Raw genomic sequence first — 27,177 nt, 5'->3', positions numbered from 1 at the left:
TATGTGGTGTAGATTTTTGCGGCCCAGTTAATGTAACACTTAAAATACGTGGCCGTCCACCTGTTAAAATGTACATCGCCATATTTGTGTGTTTTACGTCAAAAGCTGTACATATCGAACTTGTTACTGATTTGTCTTCAAATTCTTTTATTCTCTGTCTTCAAAGGTTCGTCGGCAGGAGAGGGCTCCCAGAGCGCGTATACAGCGACAACGCAACGAATTTTGTCGGTGCCAGTCGAGAGCTGCTCCAGCTCAGAGAAGCAATGGCCAACAATGCCGACGCCATGAAAACGTACGCTGCCAACAAAGGAATAGACTTTGTCTTCATTCCTCCTCGAGCTCCACATTTCGGCGGTCTGTGGGAAGCGGCCGTCAAATCCGCCAAAACACTTCTAACCAAAACCGTAGGCAAGGTGCTGTTGACGGTAGAGGAATTACAAACGGTTCTGGTTCAAATAGAGGCAGTCCTGAACTCCAGACCGATCGCTCCCATCAGCAACGATCCCAACGACGGCGAAGCGTTAACTCCAGCGCATCTACTATTCGGAGAGAGCCTTCTAGCGCTGCCGCCAGAATTGCCTCACGAAGAAGTGGACAGGCTGAGGTACTCCAAGAGATGGCGGCTTACCTGCACTCTCAAGCAGATGTTTTGGCAATCTTGGGAGAAAGATTACGTCCGCAGCCTCCAAGCCAAAACCAAGTGGGCGGAAGAAGAGCCAGATCTCGTCGTCGGCAAGCTCGTCGTCGTTCACGAAGACAACATGGCACCCCTGAAGTGGCTGACAGGCCGAGTATTGGCGGTAACCCCAGGCGCGGACGGCAAAGTGAGAGTAGCGGAAGTGAAGACTAGGAATGGTATTTTGAAGAGGCCAATCCATAAACTTGCGCTACTACCAATGGATTGAAGACCGTAGGTCCTTCAATGGGGCCGGTGTTGAGTCATACCACATTTTTTATTTTTTTGATTTGAATTTGAATTTTTTTAATGAATTAATTATTTTAAATCATTGCTAATTACCCTTGCATTTTGACAATTAACTATCTTTGAATTACCTACTCTAATTGTCAGAATGCTTGGGTAATTTTACTTAAGTGTTATATTGTCAAATAGAATAAGAAACCATTTTTAAAAAATAAATTACTCTTGTACTAATATTGAAAGCCACCGGTTTTGTATTTTTTACCTTTGCGAAATATTAGATTTTTTTTAATTCAGTTCCGAAAACATTTTGAAAAGTTTGCTAAACCTTAAAAATTTTTAATTAAGTGCAAACGGTCCTTAAAAAATATTAAGGAAGAACAAATTGATTTTTTTTGAATCCTTAAAATTAGATTCAAAGACCCACAACAGCTTATCAAAAAGGTACTAATATTTCCCTTCTATCACTACCCGTTAAAAATGTGTAAGGCTTATAGAAATGAATCGAAATCGGGAAATATATTTTTTAACGGAATTTTTTTGTCATACATTTTTTTATAACAAATTAAAAAAATAAATTTTTTAAAAATTTAAAAAAACAATTTCGAAATTTTTTTTTTAAAAAAAGGTAAGAAAATTTTTTTTTTTATATTTTGTTTACCTAAAAATATTTAAAATTTTCATTTTAAAGTATAACTTGGTGAAGGGTATATACGATTCGGCATAGACAAATATAGCTCTCTTATTTAGTGTATATAAAACACCAACATTTTTAAAAACCGATTTGTCGGTTAACCGAAAATTGGCCTTTTTTAGAAAACCGGTTTTTCGGTTAACCGACATCGAAAAAACCGTTTAACCATCATATATGTGTACAAAACATAAAATGTCCAATACAGTACATACAGCTTTAAAATTTGTAGTTTTTAGTAGTCAAGAATGGTTAATATTATATTAAATATAAAAAAGTGCTAAGTCCATTTTATTTTGTAAAAATTTCAAAATTATTATCTCAGTCAAATGGAATTGAGTATAAATATGTTACGAAATATATAATACTTGTTTTAATTATTGGTTTATTCATTAAATTTCAACCAAAAAATGTATTTTTTAATTAAATATTTGATAATTTTGACTTTCTGATATGAAACAGAAAATGTTACAAGTCCCAAAAAAGGACCTAGAAGATTCAAACGCTCTTCTTCTTAGCTGTGATTATTTGCCATTATAAACCATACCAAATATATAAGTAATCAAACTCCATTATCCGATTTCAAAAATTTTTCAAATCATGGATTTTAGAACGTTTTTTGTCTGTCCTGTAATATTTCTGAAAATTACTTTGTACCCTAAGCTAACGAAATGATTAATAAAATAAAATTTTAAGAACAAAACACACTATAAAGTCAGATTGATTGACTTACTTAACTTAACGTTTAATAAAAGCATCACTAAGTTTATAATGAATCATTATTAAGATTTAGCTTAACTCCTATAAGTATGCGAAATTTAATTTTTAATAGTTTCATTATGTGCAATTTATTCTGAAAAAGTCTCTACTGTTTAGAATCATTGTAATTCTTAAAAAGTTTTATCTAAAGCGGATTATATTGTAAATCAGCAGTTTAGGTTTCAAATCACAAATTGCACAAAAACATGAGATTTAATAATTTTAGTCCCAAATTTTAAAAACCGGTTAACCGAGATATAAAAACCGGATAAACCAGTTAACCGAAAATGAAAATTTTAAATTAACCGGTTGGCAAGAAACCGACATTTCAAAGAAAAACCGGTTTCTCTGTGAACCGGTTAACCGGTTTATAAACACTACTCTTACTTGTTTATAGAAAAATTTTATATAACGCTTGCAAGATCCAAACCCGATCCAGGCTCCGAAGAGCAAATCTACCACCCCGCTAAGATGAGTGCCAGTTAACTTAAGGCTCTCTTGTTGAAGAGCAAATAGTTTTAATTTTAGTTATTAGATTTAAATACTTATTGTAAGGTCGATAACAGACAGATTCAATAAATCAATAAAGCGTTAAAAAAAGTATTTTCTATTGAAAATATTGTATATAACAGTTATTTTTATAGAAAATGGAGTGTTTAATAGTTTTTTTTTTCTTTAGATAATGTTGTGTATGTAGTTTTTTCTATAGTAAATATTGTTGTGTGGAGTGTAGAAAATTTTCTAAAAAATCGAAATGTTATCAAAAACTTTCCAAATCAGAGAACAAAAGAGTCTCTTACTAAATCTATGTGTTTGTTACAAATGTTTCGTTCATGCTGCATGACAGAAATGTTGTTTCTAACAACTTTGTAAATTTAAATTTTGTAAAATGACCTTAATGTACAAACAAACCCATAGTGTAGCACCACTTCACATTATACATATGTATGGATGTGGGTTCATGTGTATATGTTTTCGTATACACATGTATTGTTGACGCGCTTAGACAGACATATGGCCGGAAGCAAATACCTGATTTCCCCAGATAACAATGTGTAAGAACTAGCGGATTTTCACTAACGTTATTTATACATACATACATACATTCATACATATGTGAAGTTGAAAATGTGTTTTTTTATATTATTTTTATGTCACCAACTAACTGATGCTAAAGCAGAGGTACTAGCAATAGCAGCAGCAACAGCAAATAGCGACAACAACCGTTACAACACATCACTTTTAAATTATTGTTTGTTATTTATTGTTTAGTTAGTATTTGTGCAAGTGGTTGTGTGTGTGTAGATATATGCAACATTCACATGGAGGTAAAATGCTGGAAGTCTATAGTTGAAGAGCTAATGTTTGCTTTAACAAACAAACTAAAAATACTACAAACTGTAGTTGTATGTAGTTAGAGCTGTTGCTGCTATTGCTAGTGCTGCTGATTTTACTGTTGTTTATACTCCTGTTGTGTTTTAGTATAAATACGTACAAATGATGCTTAACATAACAAGCTACACTCGCACACAAAACAATTTATAGTTAGATGAATTGTTAAAATCACATACATTTATACATGCATGCATATGTATCTAAGTGTTTGTGTGTGTTTATAAACTTACAAATACATTTAAACACATGTTTATGTGTTCGTGTGTTTATATTCACTATAATATGTTAGGATTATAGAGCAATTTATTCAAGTGGGCTTAAGGACACAAACATACACGGAATATACAGTACTTACGTTAGGTTGGCACATTTGTACTGCAACTAACTACCAACACACATAAAGTGTAAATCATTTATAGTATGTATGTATGTTCATTGAGGTGGCCCTTATTTTGCATGAGTATCCACAGGTATAAAATTGTTCTCTGTCTTCTAAAAATCAAATGCTGAAAATTTGAGAAAAATCGAATAACGTGGTTTGGGTCAAAATGTTTGAAAAACTAGTTCATTTCCTCCTAAATATGTAAAATATAAATTTCCTAACTCCCGGTCCACACTGTGAAACATTTCCTGCAAAACATTTTTAAATTCTCTTTTGAAACTGCATTCGTGTCCACACAGTGAAGTTTTTGCTTTTCAGTTTTTGACATTTCTGTACAGTACGAATACGAACGAATAAATGTGGATGACATACTCAACAAAAACTTCATGTACATGAAACAAAGTTCCTTTTTTCATTCCTCTTTCCCCTTTCATCAACAAACTCAAATGTTTTGCAGCAAATGTTTCACAGTGTGGACCGGGACTAACATCAATATCTAGTTTAACAGTTTTTCCTATTGTGGCTTTTCGTGGAAAACTTATTTGAAATTTTCGGATTTTAAAGTGATTTACTTTTTGGTCACAAATACGTTTCGCAGCATATTTTCAAATGTGAAAAGTTCAAAGTAAGGACCACCCTACTGCACATATTTGTAGTATGTGTTTATATATTAGTATTTGTAACAGTGTTTAGGTCAGCATTTATTCATTTATTTATTTAGTTATTCCTGTTTTGGTGTTCTATATGGAGTTTTTCATAGATTTTTTAAAACAGAAACTTTAATCAGTGTTATATTTTTCATGTTTTCAAAGAAAACGTTATTAAATTTTAACTTTTATGAAGGCTTAGATACCGTTCTACAATAACAACAAATTCTATTTAAGAAAATACAGACTTAGTTATTATTATTACTATTATTGGATTTTCGATGCTCTCAAATTGTTTTCCATCATCTTAAAACAAAATACTGAAAATCTGAGCCAAATCGGCTAATGTATAGAGGTTGCTCATTTTATATGAAGTACCAAGACTGTATTAAGACCTACGATTGAAGTAAACTAAAATTGTATAAAGACCTACGATTGAAGCAATGTAATCTGTATAAAGTTCTTACATTAATGCAAATTAATACTTGGATTGAGACAAACTAATGGTGTATAAATACCTACAATTTAAGTAAATTATAACTGTATAAAGACTTCGGATTGAGACAAACTATGACTGTATAAAGACATCCGATTGAAGCTCACTAAGACTGTATAAAGATATACTAAAGCAAACTAAAGCTATGTTCAGACCTAGAATTGAAACAAACCAAGACTTTGTAAAGACCTACGACTGAAGCACAATAAGACTGTATAAAGATCTATCTTTAAAACAAACTAAAACTGTATAAAACCTACCATAAGACTGTATAAAGACCTACGATAATACTGTATAAAGACATACGACAAGACTATATATATAGACCAACGATTGCAGGAAATTTAGATTTTGTAAAGACCTACTGAAGCAAGCTAAGAATTTATAAAGCAAACTAAGACTTGGGAAAGGCCTACGATTTTTGAACTAAGATTGTATAAAGACCTACGATAAGACTGTATAAAGACCTACTATCGAAGGAAACAAAGAATATATTGACCCCTACGATCGAAGTAAACTAAGACTGTATTAAAACCTACAATTGAAACAAGCTAAGACTGTATAAAATTCTACGATTTAAGTAAACTAAAAGAAAGATCTGCGATTTAAATGAACTAAGATTGTATAAGGACCTACGATAAAACTATATAAAGACTTACGATTGAAGTAAGCTAAGACTGTATTAAGAGCTACGATCGAAAAAAACCAAGACTGTAGAAAGACCTCAAGTAAGACTGTAGAAAGACCTGCCATATAAAGATCTACGATTGAAGTGAGCTAAGGCTTTATCTTAATACAGTCTTAGCTTCGATTGAAATAAGCTAAGACTGTATTAAGACCTGCCATCAATAGAATTAAGCTAAGACTGTATTAAGGCCTGTGGTCGAAGGAAACCATGACTGTTAAAGACTGTATAAAGACCTATGATTGAAGTTAGCTAAGACTGTATTAAGACCCACTATCGAAGGAAACTAAGACTGTATTAAGACTTACGACTGAAGCAAACTAAGATTCTATAAAGTCCTACTATTAAAGTAAACTAAGACTTTAGAAAGGCATACGATTTATGAAGTAAGATTGTATAAAGACTGACGCTAACTAACCCCCATTAACACAAAGTCTGGTTAGGTGCTAACTAATATTTATACTGTCGTTTAAAATTATTTTTGTATGAAAACTGTCAGTATAACTATTAGTTAACACATAACCAGACTTCGTGGTAATGTGGGTAAGACTGTATTAAAATCTGCGATTAAGGCAAACTGAGACTATATAAAGACCTTTCTGATTCCCTCAACCAATAAACCTACAAGCTTTAAAACAAACAAGTAAGAAAGTATGGTCGGTCAAGCCCGATCATATAATACCCTACAATAAGTAAAAGAGCAAAAACATTTTTCTTTTAAAATTTCAATAATTTATATTTTTGAGTGATTTTCGTAAGTGGGCCTTATATGGGAGCTATGACCAATTATGGACCGATCACCATGAAATTAGGTCGTGTGATTTATGTCTATATTAAAGTTAACTATGTTGAATTTTGTGTGTTTACCAAAATTTTTAAGCGATTTATGCACGTTAAAGTGATTTTCGGAAGCGGGTCTATATGGGAGCTATGACTAATTATGGACCGATCGTAACAAAATTTGGTGACATGAATTTTGTGTATATAAAACTTATTTGGAGCGGAACTTGTGGGAATACATATTTAAATTAAACATTTATGACCGGTAAAGTCCAATTTTGGGAGGACATTTGTATGGGGGCTAGGTGAAATAATAAACCGATTTCAGCCAGTTTCAATACGTTTGGTCCCTGGTCCGAAAAAATAACATGTACCAAATTTGATCGAAATATCTTCAAAATTGCGACCTGTACTCTGCGCACAAGATTTACATGGACAGCCAGCCAGCCAGCCGACCAGACGGACGGACAGACATCGTTTAATCGACTCAGAAAGTGATTCTAAGTCAATCGGTATACTTTAAGGTGGGTGTTAGACCAATACCCTCCCCACTATGGTGGTGTAGGGTATCAAAACTAAATTTGAATTGATAGCTGGTGCCAAATAAGCTGCGAAATGTTAGTTAAGAATCTGGAAATTTTTTAAATTTAATTTTTTTTTTGTTAATAAAAAGTGAGTCAAGAAAATTATGTCAGATATTATCTATTCTAAATCATTAATATTCAAGTGTAATTTCTGTCAAAATGGTCACCGAAAAGAAGTAGGTGAAAAAAAATTAAAAATCCAATATGGACTTTCAAAAAAAAACAGCTAAATATCTGAATGTTCATCGTCAGACTATTTCAAAAGCCATTAAACAGTATTAGGAAGTCTTCAACAGTGAAAGAAAACCTGGATCAGGAGAAAAAAAAAGTCTTATATATATTGGTAAGGCAAATGATGTCGTAAAACTCCTTCTAAAGCATCGAACATTTCTATCAGAAATACAGCTGGTAAAGTTAAATTCTCTGATGATTATGTGCTCTGAGTAGGGTTTTTAATTTCGCGACCTTTTTTGATTCCCGGAAATCGGGAAATTTTTTTCTACATTCCCGGGTACCCGGCTATTCCCGAAATATATAATGATACTGTAAATTAGGAATATTATAGCCAAATTTCATATAAAAACTTAGTGTTATAATTATTAAATATCAGAGCTTCGAATTAATTAATAAAATTTGAGCTTAATTCACTAAAATCTTAATCCGTAATTAAAAAATTTCAGCCTTTCATTCCATAAATCCATTCCTAATATTTAATTTTTTAGACTCATTCCAAAGCCTTTGTTTAAACTGAATTAATTTTAAAGTTAATTAATAACCGAATTTATTCAAACTTTGAATGATTGAATATTTGTTAAATCAAATCATTTACAAAGTTAATTGAAAAAATTGTCTTAAACCTTTTTGTACTAGATTTTAATTGAAGAAAAATTTAATCATTTAATAAATTTTTGAAGCTATTTTGTTATGGATTTGAAGAAGAAATTTAAAGAAATTAGAATGATTCAATGGAATAAATTAAATAATGAATTCTCTTTTTAACTTTTCATATGAAAAACCCCAAATAAATAATAATAATAGGTCTATTATTGCCAAGATATAAGCAAAAAACTGCAAAAAACTTTTCACTGTTTTTTGATGAACTGTTTTCAATGTATTTTCGTCTGTTTTTAATTCCCGGGATTCCCGACTAAAAATTCCGGGAATCGGGTAGTGAAAAATTGGCAAAATTCCCGGGAAATTTGTATCGAGAATTCCCGGGATAAAAACCCTAGCTCTGAGCCAAAGCTAATGCTGGATTGATGTAGTTAGTATAAAGTTCAGAATGTTCCAGATCAGAATGCATTAAAGAACTTAGAAGCAAAACAAGGAGCGAAAAAATAAAAAATACACCGGTTGTGTGATGGATGATGACACTATGTAGTGGTAGAATTTTCACAACTTCCGGGTAATTTTTATATGGCTGATGGACAATGTAATGTTTCAGAATAATACCGGATAAAAGCAAACAAAATTCTCCAAAAAGTTGCAGGTGTTGCAAGCCATTTGTAGTTGTGTCAAAAGAAGCCAATCATTTGTGACATCAGGCACGATAAACACTGAAATATATATTACGGAGTGTCTACAAAAACTGATTTTACCTTTCTAAAAACAGCACAGAGTGCCTTCATTATTTTTGGCCCGATTTAGCATCATGCTATTATGGAAAAAATGCCCTTGAGTGGGTCAGTTTTATACCACGGGAAGCAAATCCATTCAACTGTCCAGAAATTCGGCCCGTAAAAGGTATAGGGATCTTGTAAAAACAGAATTAAAGAACACAGGAAAGGTAGCCTAAAACATGTCCTGGGTGTCGATTCTGGTTCTGTGAAACGGTGAAATGAAAAAAAATCTTTTCATTTTCGTTTTCATTAGAACTTTTCATATTATTGCGATTCCCGTTCTTTAATTTGTTTTATTCAACATTTTCTTTTCATGTGAAAATATTTCAATTTATTTTTCATTTTTTCACTTAACGAGAATCAGAAACTCTATGAAAATATGAAAAACCTTTTCATTTCACTGTTTCACAGAACTATAATCTATCTTAATGGACATGACAAAAAAGTTAACGGCAGCAACTATAGAATCACTAGTGGGAGGATTTTCGGATAAATTTTTAAATACCCAGTAATATTCAAATATTTCAATGTTTAATAAATTTGTACAATATCTTATATATAAATATGCCATACGTTTTTTTGTGGTACACTTTTTAGTATGTTATTGTCCACCAATTCTGATGAAACTTTTATGGTTTAAAAGGTTATTTTCTCTAGATGTGCACAATATAAAGTTTTTTTAAAAAATTCTTTCCATAAAAGTGGTAAAAAGCATTTTAAATTAACTTGAAAAACAACAGCAACATGTTTATGCACATCTAAATACATACAAGTGCATTTGTACACAAACGTGAATAAACAAAAGTAACTGTATAATTTCGTTATTAGTGGTCGAATTTTGACCAACAGGCGATCCTAGTTTAAATAAATTTACGTTTATTTATTTTAATAAAGGAATAAGTTCTTTCTGACTCACTCTTTATTGATACTTTGTACCAAAAATTTGAAACTTCAAATAAAATGAGCAACCTCTAAACATTATCCGATTTTGCTCATTCATATATTTACTATTTCTATGGAGTCACCCATAAAATCTTTTTTTTTTAAACAGATTTCTATAGTTTGTTTGGTGCATTTGAAACATACACGTTTTTTTTCGTTTTATAGTACGTTTTTTTTTCATCTAAAACATTTCATTAACACGTTTACATTACTAACACATCGTAGCTGACACCCAATTTACAGAGGATTTATAAAAGCAAATTACCACAGCTTTAGCAAGATTTAGCCAACCTAAGGGAAGACCAGGGGAAAAGGGCTTGTATTTACAACTTAAAACCAAAATCCCATATACATAAATTTATATTTACGCTGTTTGTATGTAGCGACAAACAACATGACAACGTATTTATTTATAATTATTAATGAATTGATGTTTAGAAAACGATTGCAAATAGAGGACTTTGATAATTACAACAGATGCCACATCATGCAGTTTTACAACAGGCATGACCTGAATAAATAACTAAAAAAATATTTTAAACACAACAATTTATATGTTGAACCTAATAATAAAATGTAAATTTAAAGCATAATTTACAACACGTTGTTTAGTTTAGGCTGAGTTTAAATTTAAATTTACAGCTGTGAGGTAATTTAGAAAATATTGGTTATTTGGTCATTGGTCAACTTCTTAATTACTTATGGAAAATTAATTACAAATTCTGCCGAAATAAAAAACCTTTTTAAAAATTTAAATGATTTTCCAATAATTTATTTTGTAACCAAAAAAAGTCAAAATAAATATAATCGTTAGCCTAATTACATTTTCCATTAGTAGTGAGTGGTGTAAAGCTTAAATTAGCACTTCCGTTTCCATAATATGTAACACAAAACAATACATTTTGGTCTCTCTGTATGTGAGTGTATATTTTAAAGTGAGGTTTCTCTCTTTGTTTTTTGTGTTAAATTTTTCATACATTATAGAAATTAAACAAAAAACAAAATGTGTCATGTCTAAAATTGTTTTGTAAAACTTTTGGAACATAAATAGAGTAAAGTAGTAGTAGTAGTAGTAGTAGTCGTGTGGCATACTAATTGAAGTTAAAAAACATTAAGTGGTTTACGATGTTTTTAATTATTTTCTTTTACCCCAAACAAATTTCAAAATGACATTGTTGTTTATTGTCAATCTTTTTTTTGTAGTGCATCCATGTTTTATGGTTTCTGATATATAGAAATAATTATTTCAAAATGTGTTTGTATATAAATCATTTTATAAATTAGACCTTAGCTGATATGTTTGTTTAATGAAAGTTTTTCGAAAATGCCTAAAACTAATCTGTTCTAATAAATGATATGGTTTTAGCAGCGTTCTACTTTTTCATTGTAAATTAGTTTACACCATTTTTTTGGGAAAAGTTTTTATACTCTTCACCATGAGTGGCAAGGGTATATATAAGTTTGTCATTTCGTTTGTAATTTCTACATTTTTCATTTGCGACCCCACAAAGTATATATATTCTGGATCGTTATAGATAGCGGAGTCGATATAGCCATGTCCGTCTGTCCGTCTGTCCGTCTGTGTGTTGACATCAACTTTCCGAAGTCCCCAAATAACTTACATACACGATTCATACATCAATATCTCCGAAATTCTTCCGGCTCGGTTGCTATTTAAAATAGAGAAAATCGGTCCACAAATAACTGAGATATAAGGAAAAAACCAGGACAATATGGATATCTAATGATAGATATTTCAAAGACCTGTGCAATGACGTACATAAGACTAGTAAGTTGGACCTACAATGGGTGAAAATCTAAAAAAATATTTTTTAACCCGAATTTTTTTTTCACCAAACAATTTTTTTTCACTAAATATTAAAAAAAAAATTAAAAAGTTTTTTTTTTAAATTAAAAAAAAATTTAAAAAACAATTTCGAAAGAACAACTGGAAAAAAATGTAAATTTTGTTTACCTAAAAATATTTAAAATTTTTATTTTAAAGTATAATTTTGTGATAAGATTCGGCACAGCCGAATATACGAATATACTTTAGTAACTGTGTGTAGCTCTCTTACATGTTTTTTGATATGTTTACCTATTGAAAATTGTTAATGGTCTGTTTTTCAAAATATAAAAGATGTCCTGTTTTTGTTTTATCTTTGATTTGCGTTAGTTTGATTTGTAAGTTGGTAAAATGCCAAGTAAGTAATTGAGGCAGATATTTTGGATGAAATTTAAATTTTTGCAAAATAAAAATTTATGAAAATTTGTCGATTCACCTAAAATTAATTTGAAAACAATTATTCGGATAAAAAGAAAAGTTTCTACATCTTTCTTTATAAGTCAAGGATATACTTATATGCTGAATGCTTATACGTACATACCAGTATCCATCTTTCAATGTTGGGCGGTCCGTATGTCTGTTAAAATCAACTTTCTGCATCCCTATAATTTCTAGCATAATAGGCATTAATGACACGGTGCTACGATGGAAAAAAACTTGGAAAACGACCTAGCGTGGGTTATAGGGCTTACCGAGTACATTAGAAATTGTGTCAAAAAATTTCAGAAACACCCTCAAATTCAGAAGTTATTCTGAAAAAACCGTTTTCAGTGATGTTCGTCAACTTATCGATTTGTAACTCAGTCAGTCTCTGTCCGACTTTAAATTTTTAAACGGAGTTGGAAAGAAAACTGAATGCGTTTTAAAATGACGTGCATTCTTCGATACATTTGTAAGTCATATGTATTGTTTTTGTTAAGAATATCTAAAAGAAAAATAAAATTTAACAACTTTTTTGATTTTAGTCGCTTTTCATTGATTATTTTGATATGGAAGCTTATGTATACCAATGTATTAAGGAAATTTAGTTCTTAACAAGCCATCGTTTTACTAAAATCGGATGAAAATTGTAAAAGTTATTAAACTTTTCATTAACACCTTTTTTAGTATTTTCGAATAATAAAACAAATACAAAAAAAAATTATTTTTGTACAATTTTTAATTTACAAGGTAAATTTTGTGGAACTTTTTTCGAAAAAGTTTAATAACTTTTGCAAGAATAAACCGGTTTTAATAAGTAATGTCTCATTTATGTCTATATAAAATTGTCTTTAAAAGACTTTGCAAAGAAAAATAGGTTTTCATAGAAAAAAATTAAAATAACTATTCTTGAATTTGAAAAAGTACGAAAAAAAATAAAAAAGAAAGCAAAACTTTTTATGAAAACTTGAACAATTTTTTGAAATATACCTTTTATGCCTACATAGAAGGAAAGCTTAATTCTTTATCTATCCATAATTGTTTAAAATTTTGAAATCGGTCTAAAAATGTGTGAGTTAGAGGTACTAAACTTCTACGACCTACCCTAAAACAGTGTTTTTTAAAATAACTCAAAATTTTGAGTTTGTTTCAAAATCTTTGAAAACGGTTTTAGTATGTCCTCACCTAGGCCTAAAAACTCCATTAGGTGGATTTTCAAGTACAGACAAAAAGTGTAATTTTGTAGCAGAGTTTGATACATGAATATATCTACTTCCAGAATTTTGCTACTAAAATGTCGGTCCATAAATAGCAGCGTTATGATCCAAGATATGCCAAAAAGTTTTAGTTAAACATTAAGTCGCATAATGGTTGCGAAAAACAAAAAAAAAGTTTACAATATTAAATATTAGGAGCTCGACTTAAAAATTTATTTTGAAACATTTGTATAATATATGTAAATCTAGTATTAGCCATTCTTAGCTATAAACTTTTCCCATATTTCTGGCACATATGGAATCCGAGCCAAAAGAACTGTTAATCTTTTGAGGCCAAGAACGAATCATAATCTATTCTTCAGAGAAGCGTGAGAGAGAGAACATTCTGCATAGATCGAACGTAATAGTAGTAGGACGGGGCATAGTAGTCGAAGAGGTATTGTAAAATTTGGTGTTGTCATAATGAAATATTGCGGTTTCATGCCTGGCCGCATTTTCTGGTCGTTTTGGGCAGCTCCTAATAGATAAAAACATTTTGCTCCCAACAAATACAAGGAATTAACATAGTGTCATGGAAATTTAATTTTGGTGTCGATTCGACTGGTTGGTCGGTCTTCACATACGATCTCTTACGCTTCGGACTATCGTAATGCATCCATTTTTCATACCAAATAATGATTCGCTGCAAAAACTATTTTCTTTTTAAACGCTCAAGCAACATTTTAGACATGTAAAATCGTCTTTCATTATCTCTCGGCTTCAGTTCGTATTTTTTTCTAATAAATCCTGCTGCTGGCACACGTTTTCATATTGCTGATTGAGTAGCTCCCAATGATTTTGCAAGCTCTTTTTGAGTTTGACAATTATCTTCAAGGAGTTATGCCTCCAATTCTTGGTCTTGAAACTTTCTTTGCTGGCCCGGGCGATCTTTGTCTTTCGTGTCAAAATCATCACCTCTAAACCATCTTTCGCATGTTAAAACCGATGAAACACATTCACGAAAAGCTTCGATCAGCAATGGGTATGCGTCAGCTGCACTCTTTCTTTTAAAATTAAAGAAATAAAGCAAAACTTCTCGCATATGACGCTTTGTTTCACAAAATTCGACATTTTCGAAGCAAGAAAAACTATGTTGTTTACAATATAATGTTCAATAAATAGGTGAGAATAAATGACGGATATGTACCCCTAAAAATGACATATAAGTTATTAAAAACAAAACCCGCTTTCAAAAGATTCGCCATCTATTGTAAATCACGAATTTTTAATTCATACACCCAAGAGTTTACGCATCGGATTTCAGTTAGCTACAACTTTTAGAAGGACATTTTCAGATGATAATTGTAGATTTAAATTTGTGACAATAAATATATGGTTGGCCGGCCACACTGTATACCAAATCTGTTTGAGATTAAATTCTTTTAAAAACCATTTGTAAAAATTAAAATTTTGAGAAATTTATGTAAAACATAATTTTAATCTAAGGAGTGAGATCGAAAAATTCTTAACACACGTTTTTCATTACATTTTTTAACCCAAGTATTATTTGAATTTTTTTTTGATCAAGTTACCTTTGAAAAACATGTCAGTTATTATGTGTAATGTCAATTATATTAATTTTTTTGTTAATCTGATTAAAATGAGTGACCAGAAAAAAGTGCGTACTGAAATTATTAAATATTTTCAACAAAACCCAACTTGGTCTTACAAAAAGTTGGCCAAGCATACAAAGGTCTGCCGTCAAACTGTTTCCAATGTTATTAAACAGTACCGGGAGAACTTGTCAGTTGATAGAAAACCTGGTTCAGGTAGAAGGAATGGTCCACATGATGTTTCTAAAGCCAAAAAAATAGAACGCATTTTCAAAAGAGCTCCCAACACATCCGGTAGGAAAGCAGCCCGGTTAGCTCAGTGCTCGGACTATTTGGTACGAAAAGTTAAAGCTAATGCAGGTTTAAAAACATACAAGGCTCAAAAAGTTCCTGACAGGAACGCTACTAAAAATTTAGAGGCCAAAAACAGAGCACGGAAATTGAAGTCAAGTTTTATAAAAAAATATTCTTGCTGCATAATGGATGACGAAACGTATGTTCTGGCAGATTTTTCGCAACTTCCAGGTCAAAAATTTTATGTTGCTGATGCTCGAGGGAATGTTGAAGAAAAGTTTAGGACCCAAAAGCAGACAAAATTTCCCAGAAAGTTCTTGGTATGGCAAGCAATATGCAGTTGCGGCAAAAGAAGCCACTCATTTGTTACAACGGGCTCTATAAATACCGAAATTTACATCAAGGAATGTTTACAAAAAAGGCTGCTTCCATTCATAAGACTTCATAATGTGTCCACTTATTTTTGGCCTGACTTGGCATCCTGTCACTATGGCAAACAAGCCCTTGAGTGGTACAAGAACAATAATGTGGTATTTGTACCAAGAGAGGCAAATCCTCCAAACTGCCCGGAGCTAAGGCCAGTGGAGAGATATTGGGCTCTTGTTAAAAGAGAATTGAAGAGTACAAAAAAGGTGTCCAAAAGTGTGGTAGATTTTAAACGGAGATGGACTACATGTTCGAGCAAAGTGACAGAAAGCACTATAAAAACGTTAATGGAAGGGTTTCCGAAAAAGGTTCAAAATTTCATCACTAGTGATTAAAACTATAAAAATAATTTTTTTTGTAAATTGTAATAATAATTTCAATCAAATAAAAAAAAAATTAAAGCTGTAAGTTTAGTGGTTTCTTTTTTATAAACATATATGTATGTTAAGAATTTTTCGATCTCACTCCTTATACCTCATTTTCCATTTATATTTACAGAAATACACTGGCAAATGTACATGCAATGCGTCTGATATCCTAGAAGCCATCAAAGACAACGATATACTAAGAGAAACATTAAGAGGTCCACCAGGACTACCGGGTAAAGAAGGCAAAACTGGTGCACCGGGACGTACGGTAAGTTAAACATAAAAATCTTTAAAAAAAATAACACAATTTCGAGTTTCAATAAAAAATATTATGTTTATTTTGGTTTTTATTTAAAAATGCAAAAAAAAATTTAAATAATTTTAAGTTACAGTCACACAGGGTAAAAAGGAGGAACCACAATTATTAGCAAACATTTATTTAAAGTTGTTTACTCTTACAAGTGTTCTGTAAAATCAAACAGCTTCATGTAAAGTAAAACTAAATATCTATTGTCATTTGGTATAAGCTTTTCAAATAATTTAAATAGTTAATTATAATTTATTTTATTAAAGATTTTCAATGTGTGACAGTACCATATATCAAACAGATTTGTAGGAAAAATCACTGTTTGTTGCAAACTACCCCTGAAAACCAAGCATATACACAGCCTCAGAAGTGAGTATACATCAGTGAATATTTTGATTTTTCTAAGATCATAAAAATCATTAAATTCCGACTTAAATCTTCTTTTTTCAGAACCGAGTCTATTATTCAAATCAATATCCATAAAACCGAAACTTTTAAATTTGAATCGATGGATAGATTTTAGGATTTTAATTATCTTAAAAAAAATCAAATAATGTTTGGTGATTCCTCACTTTTGAGGCTCACTGTATGTTGCAAATCTAGCTTAAGTGCTATATTTTGCAGTAATACAACAACAAAATATTGCATATTCAAGGTTTGCAGTGTAGTTTGCATCGAAGAGTAATTTCCGCATGATCATTTCGAGCCTTAACAGCGAAAATATGTTAAGTGCATTACAACAAACTTTATAGGAGAAGCTTTTTTTGTGATAGCTTGCATGTTCTAAATCAATGTAAATTGTAATGGTACTTGGTTCATCTACAAAATTTGAAGAAATTATGTAAACGATCCAAAATTATTGATTTGCATTAAAAATTGAAAATCAAATATTTTTTTGGTTAAGATATTTTCGCTGTTAGGGCTCGATTTCAACTGATACTTTTTTATGTGATTACTAGGTTTTAACCAATATTTATAGAAAATCAAATAAAATTTTGATAAAAATATGTTTTATTTAAACAAAATTTATAAAGTTTGGATTCTTTAACACCTTTAGGGAAACATTTATATGAAAATTAAACATTTTATTCTTTATTGTATTTCTATGAAAATTTAACTGAAAACAAAACCATATACATCTAACGAGCATTTTGTATTTTTTTCATGAAACTCACAAAATATAAAATAAAAAATAATCAAACAAAAATCCCATCCCCCATGTTGCTTTGTTTCAGATGAATATAACGATTGAGGTAAACATTTGTATTGATTTAAATTGGCATTATGTCTAACATGTTTAATATTTAACAGTTTTAACAAAAAATAACTAAATTCTGCCTCAAACTAATTGTTTTAGCCAAAATTTCCAACTAATTTTAGTAGAAAAAAAAATATTTTAGTTATACCAAATCACTAAATTAATTTAACTTTAAAATGTTGTTTAACTGATATTTAACTCTATACTTTATCACTAATCAAATAACTTTCCAATAACATTTCTAAAATAACTGAGAATTTAAATAATATAGAAAATTATTTGGTGGAGGCTAAAACATAAACATAGTATAAACAAGTAAGAGAGTTCACCAAATTATACTTTAGAATAATTTTTTTTTTAATATTTTTAGGTAAACAAAATTTTTTTCCAATTTTTGTTGTTTTTAAATTTTTTCGAATTTTTTTTTTTATTTTTTTTTGGCAAATTTTTTTTTTTTTTTTAAATAATTTATGACATAAAAATGTTTCTGATAGAAAAAAATTCGGGTTAAAAAATATTTTTTACGAGAAAAATTTTTTTTATTTATTAGTGAAAAAAAACATATCACAAAAAATTTTTTTGGTGAAAAAAAATTTGGGTTAAAAAATACTTGACCCGATTTTGACCTATTGTATTTCTAACTTACTAACAACAACAAAATCGGACCACAAATGGCCGATTTTTGGCTTATATATATATATTTGGATTATACCTGGATTACTAAGTCATTAATATAGACAATATGGATATCTAATAATAGATACACTGGTGCATATTCTTATAAACGCACTTAATTTTTTTTTTCTGTATTTTTGTTATATCTTTGTTGTTCTCATTCAAATGCAAAATTTAACTTTTTTAATGAGAGACAACTTAACGGTACTTTTTGAAAGTAAACAGGTTTTTTTTCTTACTCTTGTTGTTTGCCTTAATTATGCGATCAAATGTTCTTGGTGCTATTTTAAGTGGAAGATTCGTATAAACGCAGACGTGAAATTTGTTTTTAAAAAAGTTACCAAAAATAAAATATTTTCAATTTTAGTTTTTTTTCAACCAAAGGTACGTTTCTATTTGAATCAATAAATTTTATCACTTTTAAAGATGCCCAAGGGAACTTTTTTGGCCGATCAAGAAAAGATTTGAATTAAATTTTTTCACGACCAAGGATGTTCCAATAGAGAAATTGGACGTAAAATCGATCGTTCGAAAAGTGTGGTTCGAAATTTCTTGAAGAAAGGTCAAAATTATGGAGTTCGCAAACCTACAAAGGGAAATACAAAACTAACAAGAAGAAAACCTAAACTAATAAAACAAGAAGCAACCCGCAACAAATTAAATTCCACACAAATAAAATATAAATTGAATCTTCCAGTGACTTCCAAACAGGTTGCACACATTTTACGAAACGATGAAAACATAAAATGGAAAAACCCGAAATGTAAACCAATGCTAAAAAAAGCACCATAAAGAAAATCGTTTAAAATTCGAGACAAAACATATGAAATGGACAGATGAGTGGAAAAAAATAATTTTCTCTGACGAAAAAAAATTAATTTAGACGGTCCTGACTCATACTCATGCTATTGGCACGATTTGAGATCAAACGATGTTTGGATTTCAAAATGTAATTTCGGTGGTGGCAGTGTTATGGTTTGGGAAGCGTTTTCTGCAGTTGGCAAGTTGAAGATATGTTTTGTTCCGACAAAAATGAACAGTGCGATTTATAACGAACTGTTGGAAGATGCTCTTCTCTCATTTATGGATGAAAAAATGGATGAAGATTGCATATTCCAACAAGATAATGCTGCAATCCATGTTTATAAGCAATCGAAATCATGGTTTAATGAACATAGCATTCCTCTGTTGGACTGGCCGGCTTGTAGTACGGACTTAAACCCGATGGAGAACTTGTGGGGATACATGGCCCGTAAAGTTTATGCAAATAATGCCCAGATTGAAAGCGTAATGACTGTGACAGAGCTGAAACTAAGAATTAAACAAGTCTGGGAGGAAATTGATTCCAATCTGCTTAAAAAATTAGTGGAATCAATGCCAGACCGTATTTTAGAAACAATCCATAACAAAGGATCATCCACACATTATTAATAATGCTACAGTGACCCATAAATTAAAGTGCGTTTATAGGAAACTACCCTTAAAAATGGCTGTTAATCTCGAAAATTAAGTAAAAAAAATAAATATAGAACAAATGAACTTTTTTTGTAAACAATATTTTAAGTGAAGTCTTAACTAATTTAATAAACATATTTGTAGCCCCCTAAATATATTCATGTTTAATTTTTACAATCTTTTTAAAAAAAAAGTAGTGTGCGTTTACAGGAATATGCACCAGTGTAGTATGTTGGACATACAATGGGTCAAAATCGGGAAAAATATTTTTTAACTCAAATTTTCAGAAAAAAAAATGTAAAAAAATTTAAATAAAAAATTTTAAAATAAAAAATTGGAAAACAATTAAAAAACAATTTTTTTGTTTATCTAAAAATATTTAAAATTTGTATTTTAAAGTATAATTTGGTGAAGTTTATATAAGATTCGGCACTGCCGAATATAGCTGTCTTACTTATTTTTATCTGATTTTGCCCATTTTCAATACCAAATTTGGTATAGATACAACAATTCTATAAACATTCTTATGCACATCCGCCAGTTTTCAAACAATTCCCGACGGTGTCAGGAAGTAAGCATTTTTTTTAACATATGTGAAATCAACTTTTCTCTTAACTAATAATTTCTTCGACTGCTTGTATATAAAAAAATATTTAATATAAAATAATACAGGAATAGGTATGCAAACAGAAAACAAAGCAAACCACAAATGGAAGAGAAAAGAACAAAATGCACTAAATGAAAATACAAAGAATTTTCATACAGTGGAAGCTTAAAAAAGAAGCAGGAATATAGCAATGAACATTTCCAAAGACAACTGGAAATGGAGTCATGAAATTTATAAAAAAAAACAAAACAAAACGCAATGAATATTTTCCTTGATATGTCCTCCCTATTGAAATTTCTTTCACTGTTATGGAAAAATGTTTTATGTTTATGTGAGAAGCATTAATGATAAAAATCTAGACAAAATAAAATGTAATGTAAATATGACTAAAGCATACATTTGATGACATTTTCTCTACAGTTTTTTTCTTTATTTTTTTTTTCATATATTTTCCAAATGCATTTTATTTGTGGGTGTAGTATTTTTTTTGCTATCATTTCATTTTGAACTTCATCATCATATATCAAAGTGCAACAAATGTACAATTTGTTGTAAAATTATTCACTATAGAGAATAGATGAGAAATGTTGGCATATACAGAAAGAAATCTGGAAGTTAATGGGTCATTCATTCGTTGTAGCTTAGTTGCAAAAAATAAAGTGTACTCATTTTGACGGCAATAAAAACAACCGACAACAAACGCATTAATTTATTCAATACTAATGAAAAAGTGAAGTTGATTACCCTTTTGTGTGGGTTTCCACACATATGTAATTTCTAGTATTTTCAAGGCATATCATTAATTTAAGGTCATTATGCTGTTTCTGCCAAAGATCATGTAAGCGTACTCATAGCCCAAATATTAGTGTAAAAATGTAATTTAAAGACAAACAAATAAAAAAAATATAAAGATAAACGTGTAATTGAAAGTAAATCATGATTTTGACAAAAAAAAAAATATGTGTGGAAAACCACACACAAGGGTAAACCATGTAATTTTGTGTAAAAATTTAAAAAAATATTTCTAAAATTATGTAGAGTGCATCTTAAATTCCAATCAGCTTTATTTATTTCAGCAAGTTGTTTTTTTTTTTAAATAATAATTTTAAAAATCTTGTTGTTCTGTTGTAAATTCTCTCAACTGTGTTTTATTTGGATTTATGTTGTTCTGCATTTATGTATATTTACATTTCTGTCCAATTCTCTTGTTGTGTATTTTGTCAAGTTGAAAATAACACAAACACCCAGATACTCAAAAATACTCATGCAAAATACTTACACACTTATAAAATGTTATTTATGTCAAAATACAATATATGTATATGTATGAAGTTGTAGTAGGAAATGGATACGAATGGAGAAAAGGATAATAATAGTAATGCGTAAGTTACTATTTATAACTGTATATACATATTTAGTTAGTCAATAGAATGGACCTTAAAAAAGTAACAAATATTAGAAAAATATTAGAAGAATTTTTATTTCTTGCTCCATTAAAAACCTCTTCGTCTTTCTTGAAAAACATCAGTAATTTTATTTTGGTGTAGAAATGGTGCCATCCTAATATATATGTATATGTACACCGGTATGTATATTTGGACATTTACGGAAGTAAATTCTTTTAATGTAAATGTCTGCCATTACTTAAGAGAGCTGTTACTAACGCAACAGCAGTGATATGAGAATTTTTGCAAAAGGTGCTATTTTGTTTTACATAAATATATTTACGAACATTATTTTAATAGAAATAATGTAGGTAAGTTTACTATCTCAAACTAGGATTAAGAAGATTTTAAATATATGAGACTTAAAATAGCTGGGAAAAGGGAATACAACTAGTAAAATGTTCTTAATTCTTGGTAAGACAATTGTCATATTTACCAACGAAACATTTTTCGGAAAGACATAATTAAAATAGGAACAAAATCATTATAATTTTCAAAAGGATATTCAAACGTATTTTTCGATCAACCAACACCAGATAAGATCATCTGATTTCAGATAATAAAGCAGTAAAGAACTTTTTTTTTACAATTCCTTTAGTTATTGTACAAATCTCGGCTGAAACTTATACACCCTTTACACACCATTTTTTCAAATATATTTTAAAAACTATTTTTGGTAAAAAAAGGTCCTGAAAAGTAAGTTTTGGTGAAAATATAAAATTTAGTGAAATTAAATTACGCAGAAAAAAAATTTAAAAAAAAAATGTTGGTTTTGGATATTTTTGTTCCTTGCCTTACTAGCTGTTACTGGTTTTACTAGCCATGGACACTTTCAATACAGAAAGTAAATAAACTATTGGAAAATAGTATAACTAGCCAGCAAACGATTAGCCTGATTGTTTGATGTATCAATCGCGTATGAAAGTTCTTTAGGGGCTTCGGAAAGATGACGTCAACAGACAGATAGATAGGCAGACATGGCTATAGAAATTACAATCTTGGCGCTCATGGTAAATGCTATAAAAATATTCAAGTCTTAGAACTAAGATTGAAAATATTTGCTCCTTAACAAGTTTTGATAGCCGAATGCTCTCGCGATTTCCTGTGAATATTAGAATTTCATGGTCAAAATTGTATTTCTTATATAAAAATTTATTTTAGGCCTCATCATGCAAGCCAAACAACTGCAAAAGTCGATTAACTAATAAGTATAAATTGTTGCACCTCTCAGTAATTCGGATTTCATTACTAACATTTCAAGAACACTCTGGAAATGTTATAACTATTGCAATGGAATGTGTCCTTCTAAAATTAGGAAACTTATTTCTGATACCCGCAATATTCAAATATTTTACCCAACACTCTACGTTGAAAATTAATTTTTTCGAATGTATGAGTAATTAAATTCCTGCAAAATTAATTCGAATTGAATGTCCACAGAACCATCTCTATACCTTCCATATTTTGATAGTTACAATAAAATTGACCTAAATTTAAAAAAATATATCAGGTGTATGACTTAAAAATTTAAACATTTGTACAACATAAATTTATTAAAACTATTGGTCATTGTTAGCTACGTCTTTTTCCCATCTTTCTGGCAACATATGAATTCCGCGGCAAAAAAACTGCTCATTTTTTGAGGCCAAGAACGAATCAAGCCAACATCCGATACTCCCTTCCAAAGTGAAGCGTATCCTAGACAGAGAGCGTTCCGCATCGATCGAAACAAATAGTAGTTGGTCGGGCACGGTCTGGTCTATATAGCAGGTGAGGAAAAAATTCCCAACTCTTCATTCTATATACTTTTTAACAGATATTTCGACATGTGTCCGAGCGATGGAATACTAAGGTTTCATGTCTGGCCTAATGTTCTGTGCATTTTTCGGACAATGCTCGCTTCAAACGAATCAGTTGCGTTGGGTACAGGTTCCCTGTGACCCTTTTTCTCCCACCAAATACAGAGCATTAGCGCCATGGATATTTAGCCTTGGTGTCGATTCGGCTGGTTGGCCGGGCTCTTACGCTTCTGGCTATCGTAATGGATCACAAACAATTATTTCAAATTAGAAAGCAAAACTTTCCGCATATGACGCTTTGTTGGCCCAAAATACAACATTTTATTATAATTTTCAATATCAAAGTGAGAATAAATGACAGATATGTTCTCAAATGACATATAAGTTTTTAAAAATAAAAACTGCGCCCAAAAGATACTACATCTATTGTAAATCCCGCATTTTTTAAGTCACAGATGAATTATATTTGTGCATATTTTGTTTTAATTTGAGTTTTCTTAATTTTTCAAATTATTTTCGCAAAACATCATTCTTATTTGATTTTAATTCGTTACGAATTAGCTAAATTTTGAATTAATTCTTTTCACAACAAATAAAATTTGAATCAATTCAAACGATTTGGGCAGAAATGAAATTCAATTCATTTCCAAATAAAATTAATTTGTTTTCAATTCAAATTAATTTGTTAAAGTTAATTGCAATTCATTTCCAGTTCGTTAGAATTGAATTGATTTTGAATTCATTTAAATTAATTGTAACAATGAATTTCAATTTAAATGAATGAAGTAAAAAATTAATTGCAATCAATCAAACTCAAGAGCAGATCTAGGGGGAATGAAAAATAATAATTGTAAGTTTCTTTTAGCAAATAAACAAAATTTTCCTATTTTGATAGGATTTTCGCCGATATCTAATATCAATATCAATTCCTATTCTGAAGCTAGCTGACAAATCCGGTATATCGTGGGAATTTTTGGACTAAACTAGGTGATATACAAAACGAGAGAAATGCTTGCTCTTGTTGAATAACAAAACGAGATTGATTACTGTAGATTTACTTACAAAATCAATTCAATACAAATGTGTTGGAAATGAATTTCTAATTATTTTATCTAATTCATTTGAATTAATTCAAAATCAATTCAAAAGAATTGGAAATGAATTGCAATTCACTTTGACAAATTCATTTGGATTAGTAATGAATTGCAATTCATTTCACAATTCATTTGAATTGGAAACGAATTGGAATTCATTTTTACAAACTTCATTTGAATTGGAAACGAATTTCGAAATTCATTGGACAAATTAATTTGAATTGGAAATTAATTGCAATTAATTTTTACCAAACTCATTTGAATTGACTCAAATTTCATTCAATTAATTTTTTTTTTGGGAAAGAATTAGTTCCAAATTTTCTAATTCAGTGCATGAATAATTCGCGAATTAATTAAAAAATGGATGATTCATTTACAGCCCTGCCAACAACAAAGTGAGACATTTTCTGACATTATTAATGGTAATACTTATAAGTTGAAACTAGAATTCAAAAACAGCAAAGTGAGTTAATGTTAGATTATGTCTACACGCAGAGAAAAAATATAGTTGCGCATGGTTACTGTAACGATTTCAATATTGTTACAAGTTTTTTAACTATATTATGGTCACAGTAACCATTTACATGATTGTGGTAACCATAATATGGTTAATTTATGATTCACATGATTGTAGCAACCATATATATGGTTACAGTAAACAAATATTTGTTTGTGACAACCATTCATATGATGATGGACTTATCATATTATGTTGCTCTCGGCTTAAAGCTTATCATAATCTGAGAACAACATATTATGATAAAATTATTCATCATAAATATGGTTGCCACAAACATATATTTGTTTACTGTAACCATATATTTGGTTGCTACAATCATGTGAATCATAAATTAACCATATTATGGTTACCACAATCATGTAAATGGTTACTGTGACTATAATATAGTTAAAAATCTTGTAACACTGTTTAAATGGTTACAGTAACCATGCCCAATTATATTTTTTCTCTGCGTGTAGGATGAGATTAATAGGCATTTAATCATTAAGTCAAAAACCAACTCTAAGTGCTAAACAAAATTTCTAATATCTGACACAATTATCTGATATTAGAAATTTTTTTCTTATGAAATCCTTTCAAATGTATTTATTTTAAACCTTAGAAATTCTTGGAATATACTTAATTCTAGAAAATGTTCAACTCTTAAAAATATGTTTACAAAACATCGTTCACGTTGGCTTAAAATTTCAAATGCATTTCAGAATATTTTCCATTTTATCTCAATTTTAAGAAGCTCAGACTCATACACTAAGAGCTCATATAATCATACATGGAAAATACACTGACAGACATAAATTCATGCATTCTAGTATCAACATTTTACAGTTTCGTTTCGTTTCTTTTTTTTATTATTATGTATTCAAATACGGGTATAAAAGTGTGTGTCTGTGTATATTTTTTTTTTATCTATATGCCCAAATGTCAAGCAGGAGAATTTATACAAAATCCTTATCGTAAAAAAATAAGTTTTTCTTCTTTTTTTACACAAAATAAGTAAAGGAAAATAAGAAAAAAGAAATAGTAATGTTTTCTATACCTTAGAGGGGTGAAAATGTGCATAAATGAAAGGAAAGTAAGTAGTTGTGGTTGATAGTAGTAAAAACATCTACAGCTGGAAACACTTTTTGTTGCTACAACACACGCATACTTGAGCATCTTAAGGAGGGTGACCAATTTTTTTTTTCTTTCTTTCTTGTTGCCACACAAAAAATGCCAAACTATTAAATTGTAAAGTAAAAATACGAATTACGTATACATTTATTTGCAGTAAATATCAGTATTAGGAAAATATTTTGTAAGAATTTGATAAGAATATTTCCAGGGAAATGTATTTAAAGTTTTAACACTTTATGGAAAAACTTAAGATAAAAAAGTTTTACCTCCTGATAACAAACAAAATTATTGTACTAATTTTCATGAAATGAAATTGTTAAGATTACCAGTCTTCTTAAATTTATTGTTTCAATTTCTTATATTTAGCTGCCACTGGCCGCTTAAGTTATTCAGCTTAGATACTTAATTCCCCTGACCCATAATAGTCATTTATTTCAGTATTATGATTATTCGTTTTTTTTCCTTTCCCCAAAATTTACATTCATTTATTTTATATAATTTTGTTTGTTTATATTTTATAAAAACCAGCCTCTTGTGGAAAGAAGTCTCTTGCAATATATTAAGCGTAAAACGGTTGGTAACTGTATTTTTGGGTATTATTTATTAATATTATTTGTTTTTGTACTTAGATTGTTTTTTTTTATTTCTTAATTTTCGTTTGCATTTGTTTGGTCAAAATTAAACCATAATCTTTACAAATTTCCCCCTATAAATCAAACTAAAAATTAAATGAAAAAAAAACAGCTTCATCTTAGTCTTGTTGTTCATCTGCTCGAGAGTAAAATATTTGAGGCGAACCATAAGTATTCCGCTAAATATAGCCAACCATTGGAAGAATAAAA

The 27,177-nt window shown here is 29.9% G+C and overlaps 1 protein-coding gene across 6 annotated transcripts in view; it reads left to right on the top strand.

Moving 5' to 3' along the window:
- Mp (Multiplexin) overlaps positions 1-27,177 on the top strand; it is a 754,200-nt gene that overhangs the window by 420,200 nt on the left and 306,823 nt on the right. For 3 of the 6 annotated variants that reach the window (XM_065503877.1, XM_065503876.1, XM_065503874.1), the window contains exons 3-4: positions 16,193-16,330; positions 26,864-26,908. In XM_065503877.1, the coding sequence (XP_065359949.1) occupies positions 16,193-16,330; positions 26,864-26,908 (183 nt within the window). Of the gene's footprint in view, positions 1-16,192; positions 16,331-17,604; positions 17,623-26,863; positions 26,909-27,177 lie in introns of all 6 variants that reach the window. The other 3 variants (XM_065503879.1, XM_065503878.1, XM_065503875.1) reach the window with 2 other exon arrangements.

Source organism: Calliphora vicina, chromosome 3 (assembly GCF_958450345.1).
Source record: "Calliphora vicina chromosome 3, idCalVici1.1, whole genome shotgun sequence".
Classification (NCBI taxonomy): domain Eukaryota; kingdom Metazoa; phylum Arthropoda; class Insecta; order Diptera; family Calliphoridae; genus Calliphora; species Calliphora vicina.
This window is presented reverse-complemented; position numbering and strand designations above follow the sequence as displayed.